At 44.7% G+C, this 24,161-nt stretch overlaps 1 protein-coding gene across 4 annotated transcripts in view; it reads right to left on the bottom strand.

Moving 5' to 3' along the window:
• The window catches only part of KHDRBS3 (KH RNA binding domain containing, signal transduction associated 3), a 90,061-nt gene that overhangs the window by 48,453 nt on the left and 17,447 nt on the right, over window positions 1-24,161 (bottom strand). For all 4 annotated transcript variants that reach the window (XR_012791687.1, XR_012791693.1, XR_012791699.1 and 1 more), the window contains exon 2: window positions 8,004-8,122. Coding sequence is in view for 1 of the 4 variants with exons in the window: in XM_075581822.1 (XP_075437937.1) it covers window positions 8,004-8,122 (119 nt within the window). In the remaining 3 variants the exon portion in view is untranslated. The remainder of the gene's footprint in view (window positions 1-8,003; window positions 8,123-24,161) is intronic.

Here is a 24,161-nt window from a genome sequence, read left to right on the forward strand (position 1 = left end):
ATCAAACCAGATCATCTCTAACTACATTAGCTTGCTTTCAAAGAGGAAGACAGTTAATTAAAAAGTTTCATTACAAGTTGAATGTTTAACAGTGGGTAGGTGGGGTGGGGGTGGGGGTCTATACAGCTGAACATTGCTAATTTCAGCTACGGGACACCTGGTTCCAGAAATTTTATTTACAGGACAAATATTTTTTTTTTAATCTTTTGTGGTCCGATATACAGTGGAGGCAAGAACTAGCCCGTGTGTTACACTACTCATTGTTGCTCAAGAGTAATATAGTCAGCATACCCAGGGCATGCATGAAAACCAGGTAACTCAATGTATTACTTCCTGGTCAAACATTTTATGAATAAACAGCTGAAGCAGTGCCACAGTGAGCAAAGGCACGGACTCTGAAAACAGACTGCTGCAGCGGAGCCTGGTTTGAATCCCTGTGTCAGCTCCCTTTGTCTGTCACTTCATCTCCATAGATTGTAAACTCTATGGGGGGCAGGGACACCTCATGCTTCAAAAACAGGTTATTATATAGGCAATGGAAAGAAACAAGTCGTTAAGAGACATTTATTTTATGTTAAGTCACTAGAAGAAGCCATACCAGATCATTTGAAAATAAATGAATTCACTTAAAAAAACGTGTATGGTTTGGTGAAACATTTACAGCTTTTAACCATTTGGGTGCTCAAGGGCGTAGCTACTACATTAAGTCATGTGGTTCGGCACCGAGGGAGTCCATGACATAGCTACGTCATAATATAATTGCTTATTTTTCTAGCTGCTTCAGCTCTCGCTGCTAAAGGTTTTGGGTTCTAATCCTGTTGGGCCTGACACACAGACACACTAAGTGCCCTAGGCTGCGTCCCCTGTGCCGCAGACCGTGCTCATGCTTGAGTGGGGACGTGACCAAAACACTGACTGGCGCAGATTGGCTGCACGCTCACGAGCGCCTGCGCCGCGTGAGCGTGGCCAGCAAATAAATTGATTGTGCTGACCCCGCACCAAGCACGGTCAGCAGCAGCGTGGACGCAGCCTAAGGCCCGTAATATAGTGGGCGCACATGGCACTTATAATTCGCTGTGGTAGCCAGCCATTGTATGCTAGGGCCGCGCGCACGGTAGTGAGCGTGGAACCTGGCAATCGGGGGGAAGACTCCGAAAATATGACCGACAGAGACACACACACACACACCTTCAGTAAACCTGTCGCTCACAGCAGCACGGACCGTACAGACGAAAAGTGTGCGTCACGTGCACAAGCATTCGCACAGGCATGCGCGCACCCACTATATTACGGGCCTTAGGCTGCTCAACTTAGTGTAGTTATGGAAAGCCTTTTCACGAAATGTGGGCTGAAACGCATTTAAAACTGCAGTTCAGACGTTTTTTTTAATTTATTTTTTTACTTCAATAGTTTCATGTGTGCAATCTCTAATTACCTAAAGAACTGTATAGCTGCAGGTCAATTCGTTCTCCATGTATTGATAGGCGAAATTTCGTGACATAATTAGTGAAGGGATCTGTTTTTCTTCTGCTTTTGTCTCAGTGGAAGCTAATGAATATTCATGAGCACTCCTGCACTGACATGTGCTAGAGGGAGGGCAGGGCTGAGAAAGGGGTGTGCCAGGGCTTGTGACAGGACATGAAGGGGCTGTGCCTTAGCAAATGGCTATTAAAATAGAATACAAGAAAATTGGTGTTTCAAAGTTGTTTTTTTAAAAACAGAAAATGCTAAAAGTATTTTTTCTTACTACAGAACCGATTTATTAAAAAAAACACACATGCAGGATATTGACTGAACTGCAGCTTTAAATATACTTTGCATAGCATTAGCATATCTCCCAGGGTACCTCATGTGTGCTTTTTTCAGCACAGTAATTTCTCCCCAAATTTTTTGGAGGAAGGTGAGGGGATATACACACAACTGGAGAGACTACTAAATTGGAAGTCGTCCTCCTCCAAACTATGTTTCAGGTATTTACATTAGACTTTCGGAATTTTTGCGGTCTGTTGGATTTTTACTTTAATCTGCTTTTTAGACTATTCAGTGGAACAAAGGAACTGGCCAATCCACGTCTGATTCACACGGTTAATTTGCCCATCTACCTAAAACAGCTTTGTTTCCAGTTCTTTAATAGTTAAGTCCAATATTTGGAAATTAGGTTAAATCTAGTATGTTTAGTTTTTCCACATCACAGGAAGTGCATTACACCCTGCAGTTAGCCTTTCATTATTTATATATGCACACCTCAATCCAAAACAGTGAGGAGCACATCGTTAAATATGCAGTACATTACAAATCCATAAGCACTCAAAGCTGAAAATGGTACTTTGAACTACTTAAATCCTTTGTCATATTGGTCCTTCAAAAAAATACCCCAGGTACTGACAAGGAAACCACTTGATAATACCACTTATGTGAACTATGCAATATACTGTTGAAAACATTAATATTGTGATTGCCAACAGAATTTCAAATTCACGGAGGTTTTAGATTGGCAGGAAAGTCTGTTCAGTTGACAATTGGTTGCATGAAATCGGTTTTGGTGATCTGCACTTATGGGTTTCTCATTTGCCACACCAACCAGGGTAATTTGTGTAGAATATGATGTTGCACATTTGATGTGGTAGCTAACAAGCTTGGTAACTGACGTTCTTAGAACAGCGGCTATTAAAGCCTAAAGAAATTCAAAATGTACTGCTTGGAGGCAAGAAGACAGTGGGTATATTATAGAAACGTTAATACAGAGTGTTTCAAAGGACAAGCGGAAAAACATATTTTAGAGAAAAATGCTATAACGGGAGGTCATGCTCTAAAGCAGGGCTGCACAACATACGACCCGCGGGCCCCCTTCAACCCCCCCTTCTTTAAACCCCCTTTCCTGGTAGGGAAAGGACGCGTTCCAGTAGGAGCGCGCGCTCTCACCTAACCTAACCTCCTCCCTCCTCCAGCACGGGGACGCGCTCTAGCAGTGTAGCGCGACCCGGAACTTCCGGGTCTGCTGCTAGAGCGCGCATCCCTCGCGCTTCCCTGCCGCAGCTAACGTACACGGGGCGGCGTCATCTGGGCGAGCCGGCCGCTGATTGGTCTCTCGGGTGCGTGACGCAGTGAAAGAGACAGACAGCGGGGAGGGTGATCTCGCTGTCGCCGTCATCGTAGCCGGTTGTGTCTCGCGGCCTGGGTGGTTGGTGAAGCTTCAGCAGGAGCCGTAGCAAAGAGGGAGCGCGAGGTGAGGGAGGACATGCGCGAGGCTTAAGCAGGGGCTGCTGACATGGGAAGGGGGCTGCTGACATGGGAGGAGGGGGGTGGGGGGCTGCTGAAATGGAAGGGGCTGGGGGGGACTGCTGAAATGGAAGGGGCTGGGGGGGCTGCTGAAATGGGCTGTGGGCCCGACTCGGTTTTCTTTGTGAGGGGGGAGAGTGGTGTGAGTTGCAGGGGTGGGGGGGGAGAGTGGTGTGAGTTGCAGGGGAGGGGGTGGGGGGGAAGAGTGGTGCGAGTTGCAGGAGGGGTGGGGTTGGGAGAGTGGTGCGAGTTGCAGGAGGGGTGGGGGGGGGGAGTGATGCGAGTTGCAGGGGGGTGGGAGTGATGCGATTGCAGGGGGGGTGGGAGTGATGCGAGTTGCAGGGGGGGTGGGAGTGATGCGAGTTGCAGGGGGGGTGGGAGTGATGCGAGTTGCAGGCGGGGTGGGAATGATGCGAGTTGCAGGCGGGGTGGGAGTGATGCGAGTTGCAGGGGGGGTGGGAGTGATGCGAGTTGCAGGGGGGGTGGGAGTGATGCGAGTTGCAGGGGGGGTGGGAGTGATGCGAGTTGCAGGGGGGGTGGGAGTGATGAGTTGCAGGGGAGTTGGGAGTGATGCGAGTTGCGGGGGGGGAGTGATGTGAGGTGCAGGGGGGGGTGATGTGAAGTGCAGGGGGGGTGATGTGAGGGGCAGGGGGGAGTGGGATGTGTGTGGTGTGCAGGGGGGGTGGGAGTGATGCGAGTTGCAGGGGGGGTGGGAGTGATGAGAGTTGCAGGGGGGGTGGGAGTGATGCGAGTTGCAGGGGGGGGTGGGAGTGATGCGAGTTGCAGGGGGGGTGGGAGTGATGCGAGTTGCAGGGGGGGTGGGAGTGATGCGAGTTGCAGGGGGGGTGGGAGTGATGCGAGTTGCAGGGGGGGTGGGAGTGATGCGAGTTGCAGGGGGGTGGGAGTGATGCGAGTTGCAGGGGGGGTGGGAGTGATGCGAGTTGCAGGGGGGTTGGGAGTGATGCGAGTTGCAGGGGGGGAGTGATGTGAGTTGCAGGGGGGGAGTGATGTGAGGTGCAGGGGGGGTGATGTGAAGTGCAGGGGGGGGTGATGTGAAGTGCAGGGGGGGTGATGTGAAGTGCAGGGGGGGTGATGTGAGGGGCAGGGGGTAGTGGGATGTGTGTGGTGTGCAGGGGGGTGGGATGTGTGTTTGATGTGGAGGGGGAGTATTATGTGTGTGGGTGAGGGGGAGAGATGGGGGTATGAGAGATAGATGGGGAGTATCGCAGAGGTTGATAGTGAGGGGTTCTGGGGGAGATATGAGGATGATGAGAGGTGCTTGAGGAGAGATGATGATGAGGATGATGAGAGGTGCTTGAGGAGAGATGATGATGAGGATGATGAGAGGTGCTTGAGGAGAGATGAGGATGAGGATGAGGATGATGATGATAGGTGCTGGAAGAGAAATGATGAGGATGATGATGATAGGTGCTGGAAGAGAAATGATGAGGATGATGATGATAGGTGCTGGAAGAGAAATGATGAGGATGATGATGATAGGTGCTGGAAGAGAAATGATGAGGATGATGATGATAGGTGCTGGAAGAGAAATGATGAGGATGATGATGATAGGTGCTGGAAGAGAAATGATGAGGATGATGATGATAGGTGCTGGAAGAGAAATGATGAGGATGATGATGATAGGTGCTGGAAGAGAAATGATGAGGATGATGATGATAGGTGCTGGAAGAGAAATGATGATGATGATGATGATAGGTGCTGGAAGAGAAATGATGATGATGATGATGATAGGTGCTGGAAGAGAAATGATGATGATGATGATGATAGGTGCTGGAAGAGAAATGATGATGATGATGATGATAGGTGCTGGAAGAGAAATGATGATGATGATGATGATAGGTGCTGGAAGAGAAATGATGATGATGATGATGATAGGTGCTGGAAGAGAAATGATGATGATGATGATGATAGGTGCTGGAAGAGAAATGATGATGATGATGATGATGATGATGATGATGATGATGATGATGATGATGATGATGATGATGATGATGATGATGATGATGATGATGATGATGATGATGATGATGATGATGATGATGATGATGATGATGATGATGATGATGATGATGATGATGATGATGATGATGATGATGATGATGATGATGATGATGATGATGATGATGATGATGATGATGATGATGATGATGATGATGATGATGATGATGATGATGATGATGATGATGATGATGATGAAACTGTGCGGCCCAATTTTTTTTTCCTTGGAGCAGTTCGGCCCTTCTCACTTTACGAGTTGTGCAGGCCTCCTCTAAAGCAAGAGGATGGCAGGCTAAGGGTAAATGTGCGGATATAAGTCAGGGAAAGAGTGGTGAATTTGTGCACTAGCCCCCTACAGTATGTTTCAATAACCTGGCGTGAACCCACTAGACAGCTCAGTTGCATTACTACACTTTGATCCTAGACGGGACTTCTCTATGTTTATTTTTTTAATATTTCTTCACAATACTGTACATAATGATTTCATCTTTATTTTTTTTCCTGCTCACAAATTATTTTACTATTTTAGGTCTAAAGAATGAGCCAAAAAACCTTAATATGGCTGCAAAGACCTTCCCAATAAGTGACATTCATAGACCTCAAGGAACTTCATCTGAGATTAAGATTTTGTTCTCATCTGATCCTTGGTAGTCTGCTCTGTGCTGCATGGTGGGGAGAAAGAATAAGCAGCAGGAATTGCCATGTGAACACTACTGCAGGCTTTGGGCCATTTTAAAGTAAAATAAATCTTGCTCTAAAGGGCACACAGTATGAAGCTCATTTAACCCAAATAGTACCTGAAAAAAATTAGCAATGTCATACAGTAAAACGGTCCCTAGAAATCTGACACGATCTGAGTGCAAACTCGGCATAAAGTTTAATTACGAAATCTGTTAAAAAAATGTAGATGTCAAACAAACATCAGCACATTTTGTAACACATTAGAGACCAAATAACTACAGAAAACAAGATGCAGTTACAGTTCACTCGAATAATATTTGCTGAAGTGGATTACTTTTAGTACGCATGGGGTGTACATTCTCATTTTCAACTGCTTTATTGCAGATGGACCCAATACTGTAGTTGTTAAATTTGCAATGCCAACACCTTGAATTAGGACTTCTCTATAGCAGGGGAGTGCAAACTTTTTGTGCTGCGCCCCCCTGTCTCTCTGGCCCCGGCTCTCGCACCCCCCTGCCTACCTTTATCCGCGTCAGATGACGCTGCATGGGCGTGTGACGTCAGGTCACATGGTGCCGCAGCGTCTATTGGCGCCGCGTTGCCATGGTGACGCAACACAGACTGCTGAATCCCGGTAAGTAAACAGTTGCAGGGGCCTCACGCGATGCCCCGGCATTTAATTTAAATGTCTGGGGGAAGAGCGTGGGGCCTCTGCAACTGCCCTCACCCCCCCAGCACAATCTCCCGCCCCCCTGGGGGTCGCATCCCCCACTTTGCGCACCGCTGCTCTATAGGACCATCTGAGGTTTCCGATTAGAGTGCTTCAATGTTTAACACCATTAGGCTGCATCCATAGACATGTCTCTTGTGCGGAGGAGCGCGGAGGCTGAGGGAAAGCGGGTGCTTTCCCTGGCCATGGTACGCGTGCCGTCCATGGGCTCGTCTATGGGCGTGCCAATGATGTCATGGAGCTGGTTCGCCCTCATTGGGCGAACCGCTCACATGACCGCCCTATCTCGCGTGAAATCAGTTTTGACTGATTTCTCACGCATCCCGTGCCCACTCCTGCCTCCGCACGCTGCATGCGTACGCGTCCACGCTTTCTGCCACAGTATGACTCAGCCATAGATGTTGCCAAGCAACACTACCTTTTTAAGGGGCCTTGAACGTGGCTATTTATTTATCAAATATTTTACCAGGAAGTAATACATTGAGAGTTACCTCTCATTTTCAAGTATGTCCTGGGCATAGTCAAGACAAATAATATATGTTACAAATACAGTTACATAAGTGAACAGGGTATACATTACATACAAGACATTGCATGCAGTTAAAGAATATATATTATAGGTATAGGTATATGTAACAGTTAGTTACAGGCTATAGTCGATTGGTAATTATTGTTCTGTGCAGGAATGTAACATATTTTTACAGTAAATGCAAATAAGAAACAAATTACTCTAGGAACTCACTTTCTACAGAAGCTAGTTACATTGAGAAAAAAAACAGAACATTCTATTGCCATTCAATTGAAAGGAGCAGATCTCTTCTCCAGTATAGACTAGTTATTTCACTGTTCATGGAATAAAGACTTAAGTGCAATGTCAGCCTTTACAGGCAGCCATATGGTCTGCTCACTAAAATCTCATTGGCAGGAGCAGCCAAATTCTCTTGTTCAATTTATGACTTCTAGCATAAAAGCTTCCCTTACAGCTACTGGTGATTCCATTTTGCCTTATGCTAATTGACTTGGAACATTCTTGCACAAAAAAAAAAAAAACTACACAAATTTCCTATTACTACTCAGCAGTGCTTAACATTAATTACAGTATCTTCCTGCAAACGTATCCAAGCTACTCAAGTAAGGCACCAACCAGATCAATAGGGAGCCTTCATAAAGTCGTAAAATATTTAGTTTTAATTTAGTTTGAACTGGGTTGCAGGATAGTCTGACTGAAAGCCTAGGGATATTTGATTTATTTCATGGCTACCTATATATTAACCAAATTTGACAATACACTTACCTTGGGGAATTGTTTAATAGGAATTAGGACTTTTTGTGCCAATTTCATATTCTTATTTATGACCACATCTATATATTGGTCTTCAGTATTTTCTTCGCCCTTCTGGATTTTTTCAATTTCTGTAGCGAAAGAAAAACAAAGGCGGGTTTCACACATGTTTCATGTTTGAGGATGTAAGTCACATAGAACATTTGGTCACATGGTTATGATGGTGTTGCAGATGTAATGCTAACCACAAACTTGGCAGATAAGGATTATGGGGGGGGGGGGGGGGGAGAATGCATAGAGTTCAAATGCAACCATTATTTTTTTGTCATCTTTAGAGGATGACATTCCAATCATTTAGGGATGTTTGTGACAATCATATGGAAATAAATGGAAGAATGCAATATCTTTAGTTACCAGCCACATAAAATGTCATAATAAAACAAAGTTTGCTCTTTAGTAACAGAATCGGATATACATGTTGCAAATGTTATTTACCCCTTTGGTAACACCACAGTACCAGGAGTGCCACATATGGTATGGAAACCGTGAGGGAATCTTCTGTTTAGATCCTGTGGATCTCTAGCAAGCAAAAATCCCATGATAGCTCTAGATGAAGTATCAACAGTATGGGGAAACAAAGGATTAATTGTATGGGAGAGAGAGTGGCTCAGTGAGTAAAGAAACTGACTGGCAGAGTTTGAAGCAGGGGAACCTGGTTCAATTCCCGGTGTCGGCTCCTTGTGACCTTGGGCAAGTCACTTTATCTCCTTGTGCCTCAGGCACCAAAACCAGATTGTAAGCTCCATGGGGCAGGGACTTGTGCCTGCAAAATGTCTCTAAAGCACTACGTAAAACTAGCAGCGCTATACAAGAACAATGAAAAATAGGGAAAGGATCAGCTATATGGTATTACCGTGCTCAGCTATATGGTATTCCTTGTGGAGGTAGGTATATATCATATATCATAAGAAATAGCAAATTGGCAAAAGCCGTCTTCTAAAACATGTGTGCCGTGTGTTCCATAAAGTAGACCCTTTCCTCTCTGTAGCGGGCGGTACCTGTATCTACCGGTACAATCAATGAAAAATATCTGATTACCTAAGAACAGTTTAATGTCCCCCTAGGAAGTGTGTGGGTACAAGGAACATAAGCCCCAGAGCGCAGGTGAGCAAACTGGGGTACTCACGGTTGGGAGGTGTCGGCTGTTCCTATGGCGTGCATCACGCTGGTAGTAGACAAATAGAGAAGTCCTGCGAGAGGTGAGCGGAGCACAGCAGAGCAAATGCAGGGGCTATACACCAAGGTGAATAAAAATCCTTTATTGCATGATCGACAGAACTTCTCTTTGATAAAGGGCAGACGCCTGAAACGCGTAAGAGATTTTTACTTACCCACTACCATGATGTCGATCATGCAATAAAGGATTTTTATTCACCTTGGTGTATAGCCCCTGCATTTGCTCTGCTGTGCTCCGCTCACCTCTCGCAGGACTTCTCTATACAAGAACAAGCTATTATGTTTTAACACGCAAAATACGTGTAGCCAGGTACCCCCTGGCCAGCAAGCCCTGGTACCAGCACAGGCAGTGTTAGGGTTAATCTCGGCCATCGGCAGTAAACAACTCCCTAGAAGTGAAGGGGGGTATTTCAAGGCAGAGGTACTGCACATAATACGGGCAGTGACCTGGGACCCTCCCCTGGGCAAAAAGGGGCTGCAGCCAAATTAGTGTGTTGTGGAAATGTGGAGCCAGGGCCAGGGGAAGGTTTACCTTCCTTGTCGTCCTTCAGGGAGTGGGATTATCTACCCCATATTATACCAGTGAATATGGGAGTCAGGGATAGACCTCTGGGGCCTCAAGCTCTGGGGGTTGAGTCCAGGGACCAAAGACTGCTGTGTGGTCATGCTGTGCACTGCTGTCCAAAAATAAAGACCCCAGTTCGGTTTAAACTCCTGCCTGAGAATGCAGTTCTTCAGCAGGAGGTGAATGTTTTCCAACAGGGTGGTAAAAACAGAACAAAGTTCCATAGGACACGGTGCTGCAAATGAACCGGGTACCCAGTCACATACACAATTCAATAAGTAAACTTGCTTGGAGAAGAAATCATAAAGGTGACCGGAAATCAGCGAGTGCTGGTAATCACAGGTGTAAGCTCATTAAAGAGGGGCGTATATACAAGTCCTGGTAGATAATGCAGATGGGGTAATATATCCGTCCCACTGGTTCTCCTATTTGGACTGCCTCTAGAGCATCAGATGTCCCTGTGGTTTCAATACCAGTAATATCCCATGCCATTGTAAGCAATAAATGGCATAAATTACTCACATATGGTCACCTGGTCTTCTTCCGTTGGGAAGCATCACGTGGCGTTAGCAGACAGGTGATCCCAACAGGGAAAAGAATGCGGAGCACAGCCGTGCAAAAAACAGGTAATCCGGGGCTACAGCGTAGTCTGGTTGAAAAAAAATCTTTAATATATATTCAACAACATGGTACAGACAGGTAAAAAGTTCCTCTTGCGCGTTTCACGCTGTAAACAGCGCTTTTACAGCGTGAAACGCGCAAGAGGAATTTTTTACCTGTCTGTACCATGTTGTTGAATATATATTAAAGATTTTTTTCAACCAGACTACGCTGGAACCCCGGATTACCCGTTTTTTTGCACGGCTGTGCTCCGCTTTCTTTTCCCTGTTGGGATCACCTGTTTTCCAACATGGGACAGCACTCATGCCTGGTGGGCCCTGTTGGAATGGAGGCGCTTCACCCAGAATAGAAGGTACCAAGCACCGAAAGCCTTTCCTGCCAATCCCAATACCACCGGCGGATGCTCAGAGCCTCCTGTGAGCCTAACAGGGAGCACCAACACCAGGTAACAACCCGAGATATCCCTTAGGGTGGGGGAGCATGTGTTACATTACGTTACATAAATTTTAACGCATGATTTATTCTGGCCTTTTGTTCGCGATGAATCTTAAATTCAAACCTGCAATTTACAGTAATATTGCCCTTTCGGGTCCAATAACGAGTTGGTGCTTCGATCAAGGGGCACGACAACACATTGCAAGTCCCTAAACTCAATTATGAAGTCTTATTTTGTGCAGTGACATGCATTAAAACATTATCGAAGAGAGCTAAATTAGGTTCTTTATAATCCACAAAAACATTAGTACAATAGCTATATTTGGTTGCCGTATCTGTAGCAACTCATCGTATCTAGTCCTGTTCTGGTCCCCAGACACACTTGAAAGCAGCACGCAAGAACAATTTGCCTGGCTGTACTTGCCAGTATCACTTAAACATACGCTTGCATTTACAATAGACTTTCAATATACAGAATAGAAAGAAATATGAATGTGAAACAGGTGAGATGCTTTATGGCGTGAACAGCTATGCAATTTTAGGTTCAAAGCTGGATTTAATATCCCACTGTTTTTATGTAAAGCAGTTTAAATGCATACTCTAGAAATTAACAAAAATGCTTTCACATTAATGTTTCCCCAAAACACACTAGGTGTTTCTCACAATCAGGATTACCAAGAGTAAAAAATAGAGGTTTAAAAAAAAATTGGATGCCATTTAACTGTTCTAAAATAATGTAGAGAAGGGGTGCGCAAACTGGGGGGTGCCCCACATGGGTGGGTCGGGAGACTTTTGGGGGGGCACATGGTGGTTACAGAAGCCTCTGTAAACGTACTTACCAGGCTTCAGTTCACGTCTCCATGGCAACGCAGCTTCAAATGACACGACGGCCTGACCCCGCGGCGTCCTTTAACGCCCGGTGCCATGGAGACATGACGTCAAAGGACAACGCGGGTCACGTGACGTGACATCACCACACAGCGTCATGTGACGCCACAATAGAGGTAAGGTGGGGCGAGACCGAGGAGAGCAGGCGGGGGGAGGGGCGCAGCGCAGGAAGTTTGTGCACCCCTGATGTAGAGTATAGACTACACTAGTCGAGTTCTCTGCTTCTTACCAGAAGCAATTCCCTATGGATAAAGAGCTTGTGGTTGACTGCTGTCACGGGGCCAAACATTACTAATTTCCAACAATGTTTCTGAACGTTTCTTAAAATAATTAAATGGCTGAGCTGTATTTTCATTGATATCATTGCTTAAGCCTGAAGCAACATTGCTGTGTTCAGTGGAGTAGAATATGAGACATGCTGCTCTTTTCCAACAAACCATAAATTAGATTTATTCTGATGTTTGAAATAGAATACATTTTTTTTGTTCATATGTTATTGGAAGCCCTGGTATGGCAATAAATCTTTACGGACACTTTACTCTTAAAAAAAATTTTGGCACCTAAAAATCTGCAAAATAATTGGACTTTCAGACACTAAATTACTCATGAACATTACTGTTTGGGCTGAAAAAAATCAGTCGGGTCACATGTTGGCCACGATGAATGGAGCATATCCAAACTCAACACTGACACCCTGATGAAAGTGTGTACTGTACTGACTGCATGAAGGTGCTCTGAGGCAACATGCGTTTCCACAATTAAAATTGCTGCCTTTTCATTTAACATTAGTTTTTCATCTAATATCAAAATGTAGTTTACTTTAAAAATATTTCTGGTGTGATTAAAGCAGCATTTCATTCAAAACATGTTTGTTTCAACAAACCCGTTGTCTGGTATTAGATAATACTACTTTTTTTTCTAAATTAACGTTGCCATTTTTAATGATTTAAGCTTCCCTGAGTTGCTATGGGAACTATTTAGGTAGCCATAGTGCATGCCGTGGGAAGCAGGATATGCGATTGATCACTGGAGAATGGATAGATCGTCAACACAAATAATTGCATTGCCGTAAATGCAAAAAACTGAATTTAGAAAGACAAACTGCCCCTTTAACTCAGAAGTATCACTTTACAGTGTACAGTACACTCATTTTTAAAGAATACTAAAAAAAAAAAAATTTTTAAATACCAATGACAAAAATTGCCAAAAATACCGGCATAAAATGTAAATTGCATGCAGATAGAGTCCACACACAAATATTGGCAAAAACAATGTATATGTTAATACTGTATATATTGTTCTACATCGTTTTAGAAAAAAAGTGTTAACTCTCCCACACCAACTGAAAACCAATTCATATTGGTAACAAATTATGCCTTTTATAAAAGCAGTGATTCCCAAGCCATTTCTGGACCCCTGGCATGATGTGCGGCTAAATACATAGAATTCAATAAGTGCTGCGCTGGGATGTTGCTGTTGAATTATTGCTGAAATGAATATACTTTCGAAATGGATGATATTACTGAAATGGACTGGGGGGGTGGGTCTGTGGAAAGGAATTGACGGAGATGTTCTGTTTTCATTTTGTCTGTTCTGTTATGTCTTTAGTATCCATTTTGTGTGTAAGAATATGTGTGTGGTATGAATGAGAATCCCTCACAGTGGATTTACGACCGTGTCTGTTGTAATGCCCACATTCCTGGTATCACGAAGTACCTGATTCCTAAAGAGCTATTTTAATCCAGTTTTAATGATCTGTTAGATCAGCGGTGCGCGACCCCCAGGGGGGGCGCAGGGTTTACAGAGGCCCCGCACGCTTCCCGAAGGCACTTAAATTAAGTGCCAGGGGAGCTGCAGGCCTCTGTAAACCTTTACTTACCTAGGCTCCGGTGGCTTCCTCCCTGCGTCGTCATGGCAACGCGGCGAGGTCATGTGACACCACGTTGCTATGGCAACATGGTCATGACGCCAGAACGCAGGTAAGTGGGGGTTAGGGGGGGCGCGGGAGTGAGGGGACCGTCGGCAGGGGGGTGCAGGGAAAAAAGTTTGCGCCCCGTGTTAGATGATTGGCTAAAGAATAGGGAGTAGCCATTATATTCTGCCTAGCAACTTATTAAAGACAAAGGAAATCAAGTGTATATAATGCCTGTTTGTGCCCTCCCCTGGCAGAGAGTCTCATTGACTTGTGTATGATCATACTCTATGCTTTACAAGTAAACTATTCATTATCTAAGAACCAGAGTTTGCTCTTATATATTTGGGTTTGCAAATGATACTGTAAGCAAATGAATTTCTATTTTGGAGCATACATTTTATTAGATAAACCATGTCTGCTAGTATAGACTTGCGGTGCAGCATCATTCACTTGACTGGAGTTGAGAACCCCTGGCTTAAGACCCCCTAACGTGTCAGGTTTTCAGGATATTCCAGCTTCAGCACCGGTGGCTCAATCGAAGACTAAACCACTTTGTAGTAAAAAGTTCTTTGGAGCTGATACTCAGATGAGCGCACAGATGAGAACCTGTGAATATATGGAAAAATGATGTAATACAATGGCCACTTCAATATATTACTGGTCACCTCGACGTGCACTTCTGTTAATTGCAGTATCTGATGCCCAATTAACTCTCCAACGTGTTACCGTGCAAAGCTAATACTGTGACAAAAATACAGATTTAGTGATAGTGTGCATAATAGCTACACTATAGTGTCTGTTGGGCATCTACCTCTCAGACTATTTACATGCAAGGTATAGCACAACGATATGTTGATAAGACTAAACCACTGATTGAGCCACCAGTGCTGAAGCTGGAATATCCTTAAAAACAGACCTGTTGGGGGGCTTGAGGACTAGAGTTGAGAACCCCTGATTTTGGTAATTATACATACTGCAACCTAGGCTAATTTTTTTTTACTGTATCCAGTTAAATGGACACATCCTTACACATTGAATATGGAAAACAAAATATATTATACAACAGAATAATTACTTCTAAAGCAAATTCCACTCAGATTTGTAATCAGATTTTCAAGGTTGAAAGGGTGGATTTGTCTTTTACTAAACCCCAGATTACTGTAGTGGTACAGAATGTATATTGTGTGAATCCTTACAGCCACTTGACTTTACAATAAGTGCAAAAGTATGATTACGTTTTCTGATAAAGCCAAGGAATAAAATCTCTATATGCAGATGTTTCTGCAATTGTTGAAATAGCCTGTGCTAAGACTTCTGCATTCATAGAGGTCCTAAAGGCCATGTCCACCTCTATTTTCATTAATTCACAACAAAATGCATATGTGCAAGCACTTTACCAAATTCACATTACAATAGTTAAACGCATTTTCTTCAGGAGCTCATTTGGGATGTCAAACAGTAAGACAGACAGGCTGAAGTGCTGTTGCAGAAGAACATAAGATAAAAGGGATTTGTAATACATCACAAAGCACTTCAGCTGTCCAATATCACAAATGATAGGACAAATCAAAACCTGGCGCGTTTGCCGCCTTGTTAACCCACATTTGCTGTTAAAGATGCCTGCAATTAATCATTTTAGAGCAGTGTTTCCAAACAACTCAAGTATCCCCAACAAGTCAGGCTTTAAAGATATCACTGATTCAGCACAGGTGGGTCAATCAGTGGCTCAATTGAAGACAACCACCTGTGCTGAAGCAGGGATATTCTGAAAATCTGACCTGTTGGGGTACTTGAGGACTGGAGTTGGGAAACTGCTTTAGAGGATTGGCGATTACAAGGACTACCATGAAGAGTATAACCTACTGAAATACCCTTACTCTATGTAAATCAGAAAATAATGCAAAGTACAACAGGAAACAAAAGTAAAAAACTATATCTCATTAACCTTATACACCCCATTAAGTAGGATTTAAAGCATGCATAAATAAAAATATCACTTGTGAGCACATTCACATGGCAAAAAGCAGGATTGCAGACCTGTCTAAGACATCACCTAGCATGCAATGCTACCACAAGAGCAGGGGATTCTGGGAAATGACATGCAAATGAGCACACATAGGTTGCTTTCAGAGGGTACAGCCGTGCGGAGGCTCAGGGAAAGCAGGTGCTTACCCTTGCCTTAGTACGCGCGCCGTCCAGGGGCGTGACTATGGGCAGGCCATCGGGCGAACCGCTCACGTGACCAGCCTATCGCGTGAGAAATCAGTTTTGACAGATTTCACCCGCATCGCGCGCCCTCTCCCGCACGCGCCCTCTGTATAGACGCAATCACTGCCTTTAGGCAGTCTGATTGCACAGCGTGCAGACATGTCCGCGCAGTCTGCCCCTGTATGGACGCAGCCCTAGAAGGTAACAAGCATGGTGACAAACAGTTCTCTCCCTGTCCAACCTTACAGCTATAACTCATGTAGAAGCGGTTTCCAAAACACTAGCACTTTGCAGCAAATGGGGGTAAAACGAAATCCGCAAACCATAATTTGTTGATCGCCCCGACAAACTTGCAAGTGCACACATTGCAATCAAATTTATAGTGATGTCAAATGAATGTTTTTGTACCAACCAATAGAAACATAAAATAGAAAGCTTAGGCTTATCATTTTATGTAAACCTACTGTACATGAAAAAGAAACAAAATGTAAGATATTTAGTGTCTTAATCCAGAAACAAACATTAAAATCCTGGTGCCCGTGCACTCTTATCCCATCTCACCCTTGCACCACAAACTCAACCATTCCACCACTTTCTTTTACACAAACCAAAAGTTTTTGTAAAACTACGTTAGATGATAGCATGTAATTTATCAAGCTAGACTATTGGGTAGAATACAAAAGTTAACACAAAACCAAGTCTGTTGGAGCTTGTGGCATCGTTTTGGAAGAGCATACCAGGTTATTTAATGATTGAATAATGAGAACACAGATGAATTTTTCCATTAGATCAGTCCTAAGGGTTAAGCTACATTTCTCCCTTAATTGCAAAGAACATTAGGTATACTGCAGAAGACCAGATATCATATGCAATTATCAGGCTCCAGAGGGTCACCAATTAGAACTGTCAGGATTTGAATTAAAAAAGGCTTTGTGATTAGGTGAAGTAATGATCCAAAAGAGATTAGTTCTGTTCAGATTGTAGCCTCCTCATTACAAAAAAAGTCTAATGGTGCAGATTCAATGTCTTCATTAACCCTTTAAGGGCTATAAGGGCATTAAACACACTTAACACCTGTAGCATCCCAGGGATAAATGCCTTCAAGCTTTACAATTACCAATTGTGTTAATGAAGTAGAATGTGGCCTAAATTTTTTTACTACTTATACATTTATCTGTCCTAATAGATTTCATTTAAAGGGGTAGAACCAACCATGAGGAATGTGGACTAATGGGCAGTAGGCATGTCTTAAATCAGTTAAATGTAATGTAAATGTTAGGGTGACCAGATTTTGAAAATGAAAAACCGGGACAAAATAATTAATACAACAAATGACATTACTAAAAAATGATTATAATGATATTTATCTAATATTATAGGCTAAAGGAGTAAAATTCAGGGCATTATTGAAAACCCTGCTCGCTGATTGGATAATGCCCGGAATTTTAACCAATCAGTAATGTCCGGAATTTTAGCAGCTTGCAAAGTGCAGTTTTCAATCTGTTTATTTCCAGCCAATCAGCTTTCAGAACAGCTGAGACAGGGCAGGGGATTGGTTAGATTGAACACCTCAGAGGGCAGCGGATTGGTCAAAAAGTATCAGCCATGGCTTGACTCCTCCCCCTCCCGAGCTGACTGAGATTTTCTGAGTAGATTCAGTTGAATGGGGGGTGGAGGGGGTCCTGCAAAGAAGTGGCTGTCTGCAGTTTGTTTGTGAGTCAGTAGCAGTGTGTGTGCTGTTGTGTTGTATATCTGTGTACAGGTGCTGTGTTTGTGTATAGAGAGCGCCAGTGTGTGTGTCAGAAGCAGTGTTTATGGGTGTAGCATGTGTGTGTAGCAGCAGTTTGTGTGTAGAGGTGCTGTGTATAGAGGTGTTGTGTGTATGTGGGGTGTGTGTAGAGGTGCTGTGTTGTGTGTAGAGGTGGGGGGGGAGAGTGCAAAGTTTAGTAAGTGGCTGCATTTTTTATTGTGGCTGCAGTGTGTGTAGAGCTCCAGTGTGTGTAGAGCTCCAGTGTGTGTAGAGCTCCAGTGTGTGTAGAGCTCCAGTGTGTGTAGAGCTCCAGTGTGTGTAGAGCTCCAGTGTGTGTAGAGCGTGTGTGTGTGTGTTTTTGTATCTGTATGGATTCATTTAAGGGACCAATTTCATAAGGAGTGCCAGCTACCAGCTCCTTCAAACTATAGGATCTGGGTGAAGCTGGACCGTCCATCTGACAAAGCTAAGTAAGGCTAAGGCCCCAGTCACACCGCTGTAACGCGCGCCCGCGATATTGGCGGCGCGTTCAGCCGATTCCCCGGTCTGCAGCTCACTGCAGGAGGAGAGACCGGGGGGGGGGGCTTGGCAGGGGAGTGACGGGGGCGCGGCCATGACGTCACCCGGCAGGTTTGCCCTCATTGGCTGAACCGCCGGGGGCGTGCCTAATCGCTCGACGCAAGTCCTGCTCTCAATTCTATTGAGAGCAGGAGCAGCTCTCGCCCGAGCGCTGCGGCCCCCCCTCGCAGCGGGCCCGGCACCATTGAGGGGAGGGCCACAGCGGACGCTGTAGTAGGCAGCGGGGGCAAGGCCTTAGACTTTCTTTGCAATAGAGTGCCTCAAACCAACAAATAAAAATAAATATATTTAAAATACAGAATATGCACACAATTTTAGCTCCAGATTGTTTCTTGTGTTGGCCAAAGATGGCAGCATAATTAAAGACATTATGAAAAAGACATTATCCTTATACTAACCAGATAAGATTAGAATGAGAAAACAAACGCTTACTCATGGTTTCACAATCAAAATAAGTGAAAATTTCACTTTGAAAAATTCAATCATCCTTAGAGACGATTAAATTGTGAAAACCATTAAAAAACAGGTCAACAATGTAAAACTTTATTTTCAATGTGGTGGGAATGTCTGTTCGAGAAATTAAACGAACGTCACAGCACTTACTGCTACTACCTATTGTATAACACGAGAGATCACAGTTGGTTGCCTCTTCATGGAAAAGCTTTCTATCATTTTACGGATCTGTTCTATGTAGTACAGTAACTTAAAATATAAACACCTATTAAAAGAATGAAAAAGCGAAACTTAATACTAGTGTTTAAAATCTTCCTGCTATATATTTTTGTGTATTGATCTAAAACATTTTTCCTATGCATCTTCAAGAACTGAACGAGATAGAATATATGCACAGATGTAGGCAAAGTACCGCACACACAAACTGTAGTTTGCTCCCAATGGTTACAAAAAGCCCATTACTTTGTGTTGCCATACGTGTAATCAGCCATGAGGACAAGCTTTTGAATCTTAATGGGCATACTTATATCAGCTGGCAAAATATCAATCAGGGCTTCAGTGTCAGGTTACCTAAATTTACATTTTAAATTGTACAAGATTCTACTAATGAAGATCCAGCAATCTAATTATCTGAAACAGCATTAATCTCTTAAATGCTTCACTCTTTCCATTGCAAAAAAAAATATGTAGGATAACATACCACAAGAACATAACTGCATCTGCACTCCAAAGATGAGACTACAAAGAAAGAACAAACAGCAGCCATTATGAAGCTGGCCTAGCATGAATAGGCGGCAACAGCCGGTGACCGGGGGAGCGCGGCCTCTCCGAACCTGATTTGCCGTAAGAGCGGCCAGGGGGCGTAAAGGGGGAGGAGCCTCAGGGATTAAACCAGCAGCCAAGAGCAAGGACCGGTCACTTGTTCCTGGCTCGCGGCAGATTCGTAACAGTAGTTGGCGTAGCAGGAGGTGCAGCGCAGGGGGCTGGGCCCGGGGGCCCTGTAGCAGCAACTGGGTCAAAGAGGTTGGGGGATGTGGCGTATGGGGACTCGTACACAGCAGTGTCCCGATCCCTAGGTGCGCATCTGTCAAAGGAGATTAAAGAAAAGATTTGGGCAGGGGATTACATTGAGATACTGTCGTTACTTCCCGGGTACAATGACGCTATAGCAAAATCTGATAAGAAAGTGGAGGCCAAGAAGGAGGATGTAGAAAAACTGTTCCCATGCACTTTAGTAACTGGGCGCAGACGTTCAGGATATTGGCAGGCAAAAAAGGAGCCGCAGTTATGCTCCGCGTTGTTCAAATATCAGGACAATCAGGACAGTATTTCAAAAACACTGGGGAATGGGGTTGTGGACATACGATGTAGAATTCAGACAGAGTAAGGAGGCTAATCAAGGAGTGGTTACATAGAATTGTAAGGACGTCGATTTATATTTTGAACACATTTTGGGGCAGGGGTTTGCAGCCACAGGGGAGTCTGGCGGGGGGAGGAGGGGAGGGTTTCAGGCACGCACAGCAGGAAGGGGACACGCATTTAGTAAGCAGCCATGCGTATGTTGGAGATTCAACAAGTCCAAATGCAGATAAGTCAATTGTCATTTCCAGCACACCTGCGCCGGTTGCGGGGGAAAGCACCCCAAGTCGAAATGTTTCAAGAGATAGTAAGGGGTTTAAGGGCACAGGACAGCAGGTTGGGCAGGATGTCTCGAACGCCAATTTCAGCAGAGGCAATGGTGGCTTGGCTGGAAAGATACCCCAATACAGGGGCAGCCGAGTTATTGCAAGAAGGGTTTAGGGAGGGATTTAGGATCCCATTTGATTATCAGGCGGGGTCGGGTGTCGAAAGGAATTTAAAGTCAGGCTGAACTGGGGCGTGGCTAGGAAGAAAAAAAAATCGAAAAGGAGCTCGAGTTGGGCAAAATGGCAGGCCCTTTTGATTCCCCTCCACTTAGCAACCTTAGGGTGTCACCGCTGGGGGTGGTTCCCAATTAAGAGGGGGAGTTCAGGCTAATTCAACATCTATCCTATCCAAAAGGGGCGTCGGTCAACGATGGGATAGATAGGGAATTCATGCTTCTGAGGAAGACCTCTATACAGCATTTTCAATCATTGCTGGGCCATCTAGTATTTGCAGCCCGCAATATGCCCGTGGGGAGGGTATTTTCCAGACGCTTGTCGGCAGCCACGGCGGGAGTAAAATGCCCCAGCCACTTCGTTCGAGTCAGTGGAAATCCGAAAGGATTTGGCGGTGTGGCTCGAATTCTTAGCAAAATACAACAGGAAGACGTTGAGGAGGGGGTGTCCAGCGCGGAACGCAGAGCTACAGCTCTTCAAGGACACATCCTGGTCAGTGGGCTTTGGCGCATATTTTAACGGAGCGTGGTGCGCGGAGCGGTGGCCTCAGTTGACAAAGAATTTGACATTCTTGAAACTGTTCCCATTACTAGTTGCTGTGCACCTATGGGGGCTTCACTTTGTAAACCGAGAGGTCACCTTCTGGTCTGATAACATGGGCGTAGTGGAGGCCGTGAACAACTTTGGTTCACGGTCCCAAGTACTGGCACTTCTGGAGATTTGTGCTGCGGTGCCTGCAACTTAACATCGCATTCAGGGCTAGGCACGTTCCTGGGGTGGAGAACAACAGTGAGTCAGCTATCACGTTCGCAGATGGAGCTATTTCGGAGACTGGCAACGGGGGCAGAGACTCACGGCGAGAGGTGCCCAGTAGCCTTGTAGGAACTGGGGACGGCTGTGTGTATGGATTAGTCAGGGCCTCACTCGCCCCGGGTACGTGGGGCTCATACACAGCAGTGTGGCGGGAGTTTCGGGAGTCTGAAAGGGCAGCAGGAGGCAAGGCTACAGAGGTGGACACCTTGCCAAGTCACTTGATGGGTTTGAAGGAGAGGGGTCTAGCGGCCGTGTCTATAGGTAGAAGGATGGCAGGAATATCTTTCTTCCCAAGGCTGAACGGCAGGGACGATGCAACTTAGAAACAGGGTACTGGATATGCTATTCTTTTACTTTACCTCAGTGAGAGCATTACTAGAATGGTCAATGATCAATGGTAAATCAAAAAAGTTGCAGAAAAAGTTATCTACCGTTTTTTGGGAATCTATGAGCTTTACTTTAATGCGGCAATCCAAGCAGGCTTTTTTTTGCAAAGTTTATTTATTTTTATATTGTATTGAAGCAGGTGGTTTACAGAGCTGAATGCAATTAATTTCAGTTCTGGGGACCACCTGCTTCCAGCGACACAGTAGACACTGGACTTGACTACAAGGGATCACGTAATGTCCCCTTTTCAAAGCTCCTGTGCCCTGTGGGCCAATAGGAAGCCGTGACATCAGTGAGGCTTCCTATTGCCCCCCCCCGCCCTCCTCCGGAGGCATCGCTGGAAGCAAGGACTCCCCAGAGCAGAAATTCACAGTGTTCAGCCCTGGAGACCCCCTGCTTCCATCATCTCTATAAAAATAAATTACAAAAAAATTAAAAAATAAAATCATTGGCACACAGTAGATTGCTTTTTTTTGTATTTATACAGGCACTCCTATTACATTTCAAATATGTTTTCCCTCTGCAAATATCTAGCTGTTGCATTCCCTCCCAAAATTAGTCAATGCTGTAAAGTTTGAAGCAATGCTCAATTATAGTGAGGTATGGCACAGAAAAGACTGGCTGCTCCAGAACCTAAGAGCAATCACTGCTTTGCTTCCTTAACTTGCACACTCCTCCCTCGCTCCTCACACCCCCCCACCCCCATTGCCTTGCATAGCACAACAACACATTGTGAGCAAGACTTCAGGAGCGGTCATAGACATTCATAAGCAGCTGCAGTCCTTCAGCCCCTCACATCAGCTGTGTGAATTTATCCAGCTTTGTAGAATAAACACATATACAAAGCCGCAGCTTTTGTCGATCATATCTGGATGGTGGCCACCAAAATGATTTTCCATGTACTGCAGTTCCAAGTCTTCATATTGCACAAACAAGTGTGATGTCATCCTTCAACCCCACTTTTAGTCGCCGTCATGGTCTTTTAATTTCCCTTGAAATCCATCTGTCAAACAAAGGGAATTTCTTCTTGTGATGTCTGGCCCAAGACCGTGTAACCATCACAAATGTAATGTCAGATTTGTTTGGTTTCATATCAATTCATGGTTTCTTCCAGTATTACCCACTATACATGTCTCCATATTTTGAGTTATGTGAAGTTTCTGGATTATCTTTGCATGGGATAGTCTTCCATTTAGAGTTACATGTTCTTACATGTTCAGGGTCAAGTTTCACATCCACATGACAGACAGAAAACACTAGTTAACTTTACGAGGCACAGTGGAAAGCTCCCTTGAAAGACTTTAAAATGTGCTCCATTCATCTTCATTCTCATCGATTTAATGCAAAAGGTTCCCACCTATTGTTACTTGCCGGTTTTGACTTCTAGTACTATTCCATTTATTGCAATCTGCAGCGTTGACAGCAAGACCAAAAGTAAAGTTCAACAAATCTGAGATACATATGGAGGTGCCACTTAATTGCTTCGGCGTGTTGGTCTTTGACTTGACTTCAAAATAATAGCTACAAATCCTAGATAACTAGTATTCACAATTGATTTTGATTCCTTTTCTTCCCAATTCAATGATTAACAATGTTGCAGTAGAAAGCTTTGGTGACGTTACACTCCCTTAGGCCACATCCATAGTGCGAGCGATGGAGCACGACGTTAACAAAATGCAATAGATCTATGGGGCCAGCCATAGCGTATGTGACCACGCACAAGCGTGCCAGAGCAGCAGATTTTTTTTACAAATAATTTTGTCTTTACACACAACGGCCGCGACACGAGCAGTTCAGCCAGAGGGCAAATTAGCCTTGTGACGTCACACCCACCTGTCCTGAGCGATCCGAGTCCACTGATCGCTCAGGCGACTTATGCACGAGGCGCTATGGTCCAACCTTTATAGAGCTCAACTTTCTTGTATCTTCATGTAAATCGAATGGTTGATACATAAATGTTACTTAGGTAACATGGTTAGTCTACTCTGCCTCTTTTCCCCCTGTCAAAAGTCCTTAGCAGTCTAGGGTGTGACAGGCAGTCCTGTGGGCAATTGACCCCACACAGGCTCCTCTGAGTGATGATTGGTGGTGGCAACTGATGGTCTGTGTGTAGCCTATCAGGGTACAGACCTTGAGCCCCCAACTTCTGGTTCCTCTGAGGGACAGTGTCAAATTTAGTTAGTGCTCTCCCACCCTTCCAAGAGAGTGGAGGTGTGTGGCCTGTCTCCTCCCTGTGGGAGGGAGGCCAGTCAGGCCCTCATGGCTGACTGCCTCAGGAAGATCTAATGCTCCACACTTGAAGCCAGCACATCCAGAGGCCTGGGATCCTCTGAGCTCAGCAACAATGTTTTACCATCTACTGCAGTGACTGCCAATAAAGCCCTTGTTCCATTTTACACCTGCCTGGAATTAGTCTGTGAGCATGGTGTATGAGAGTGCTTCAGAGGGGACTGCCTCTAAG

The sequence above is a fragment of the Ascaphus truei genome, chromosome 2 (assembly GCF_040206685.1).
Source record: "Ascaphus truei isolate aAscTru1 chromosome 2, aAscTru1.hap1, whole genome shotgun sequence".
Taxonomy (NCBI): domain Eukaryota; kingdom Metazoa; phylum Chordata; class Amphibia; order Anura; family Ascaphidae; genus Ascaphus; species Ascaphus truei.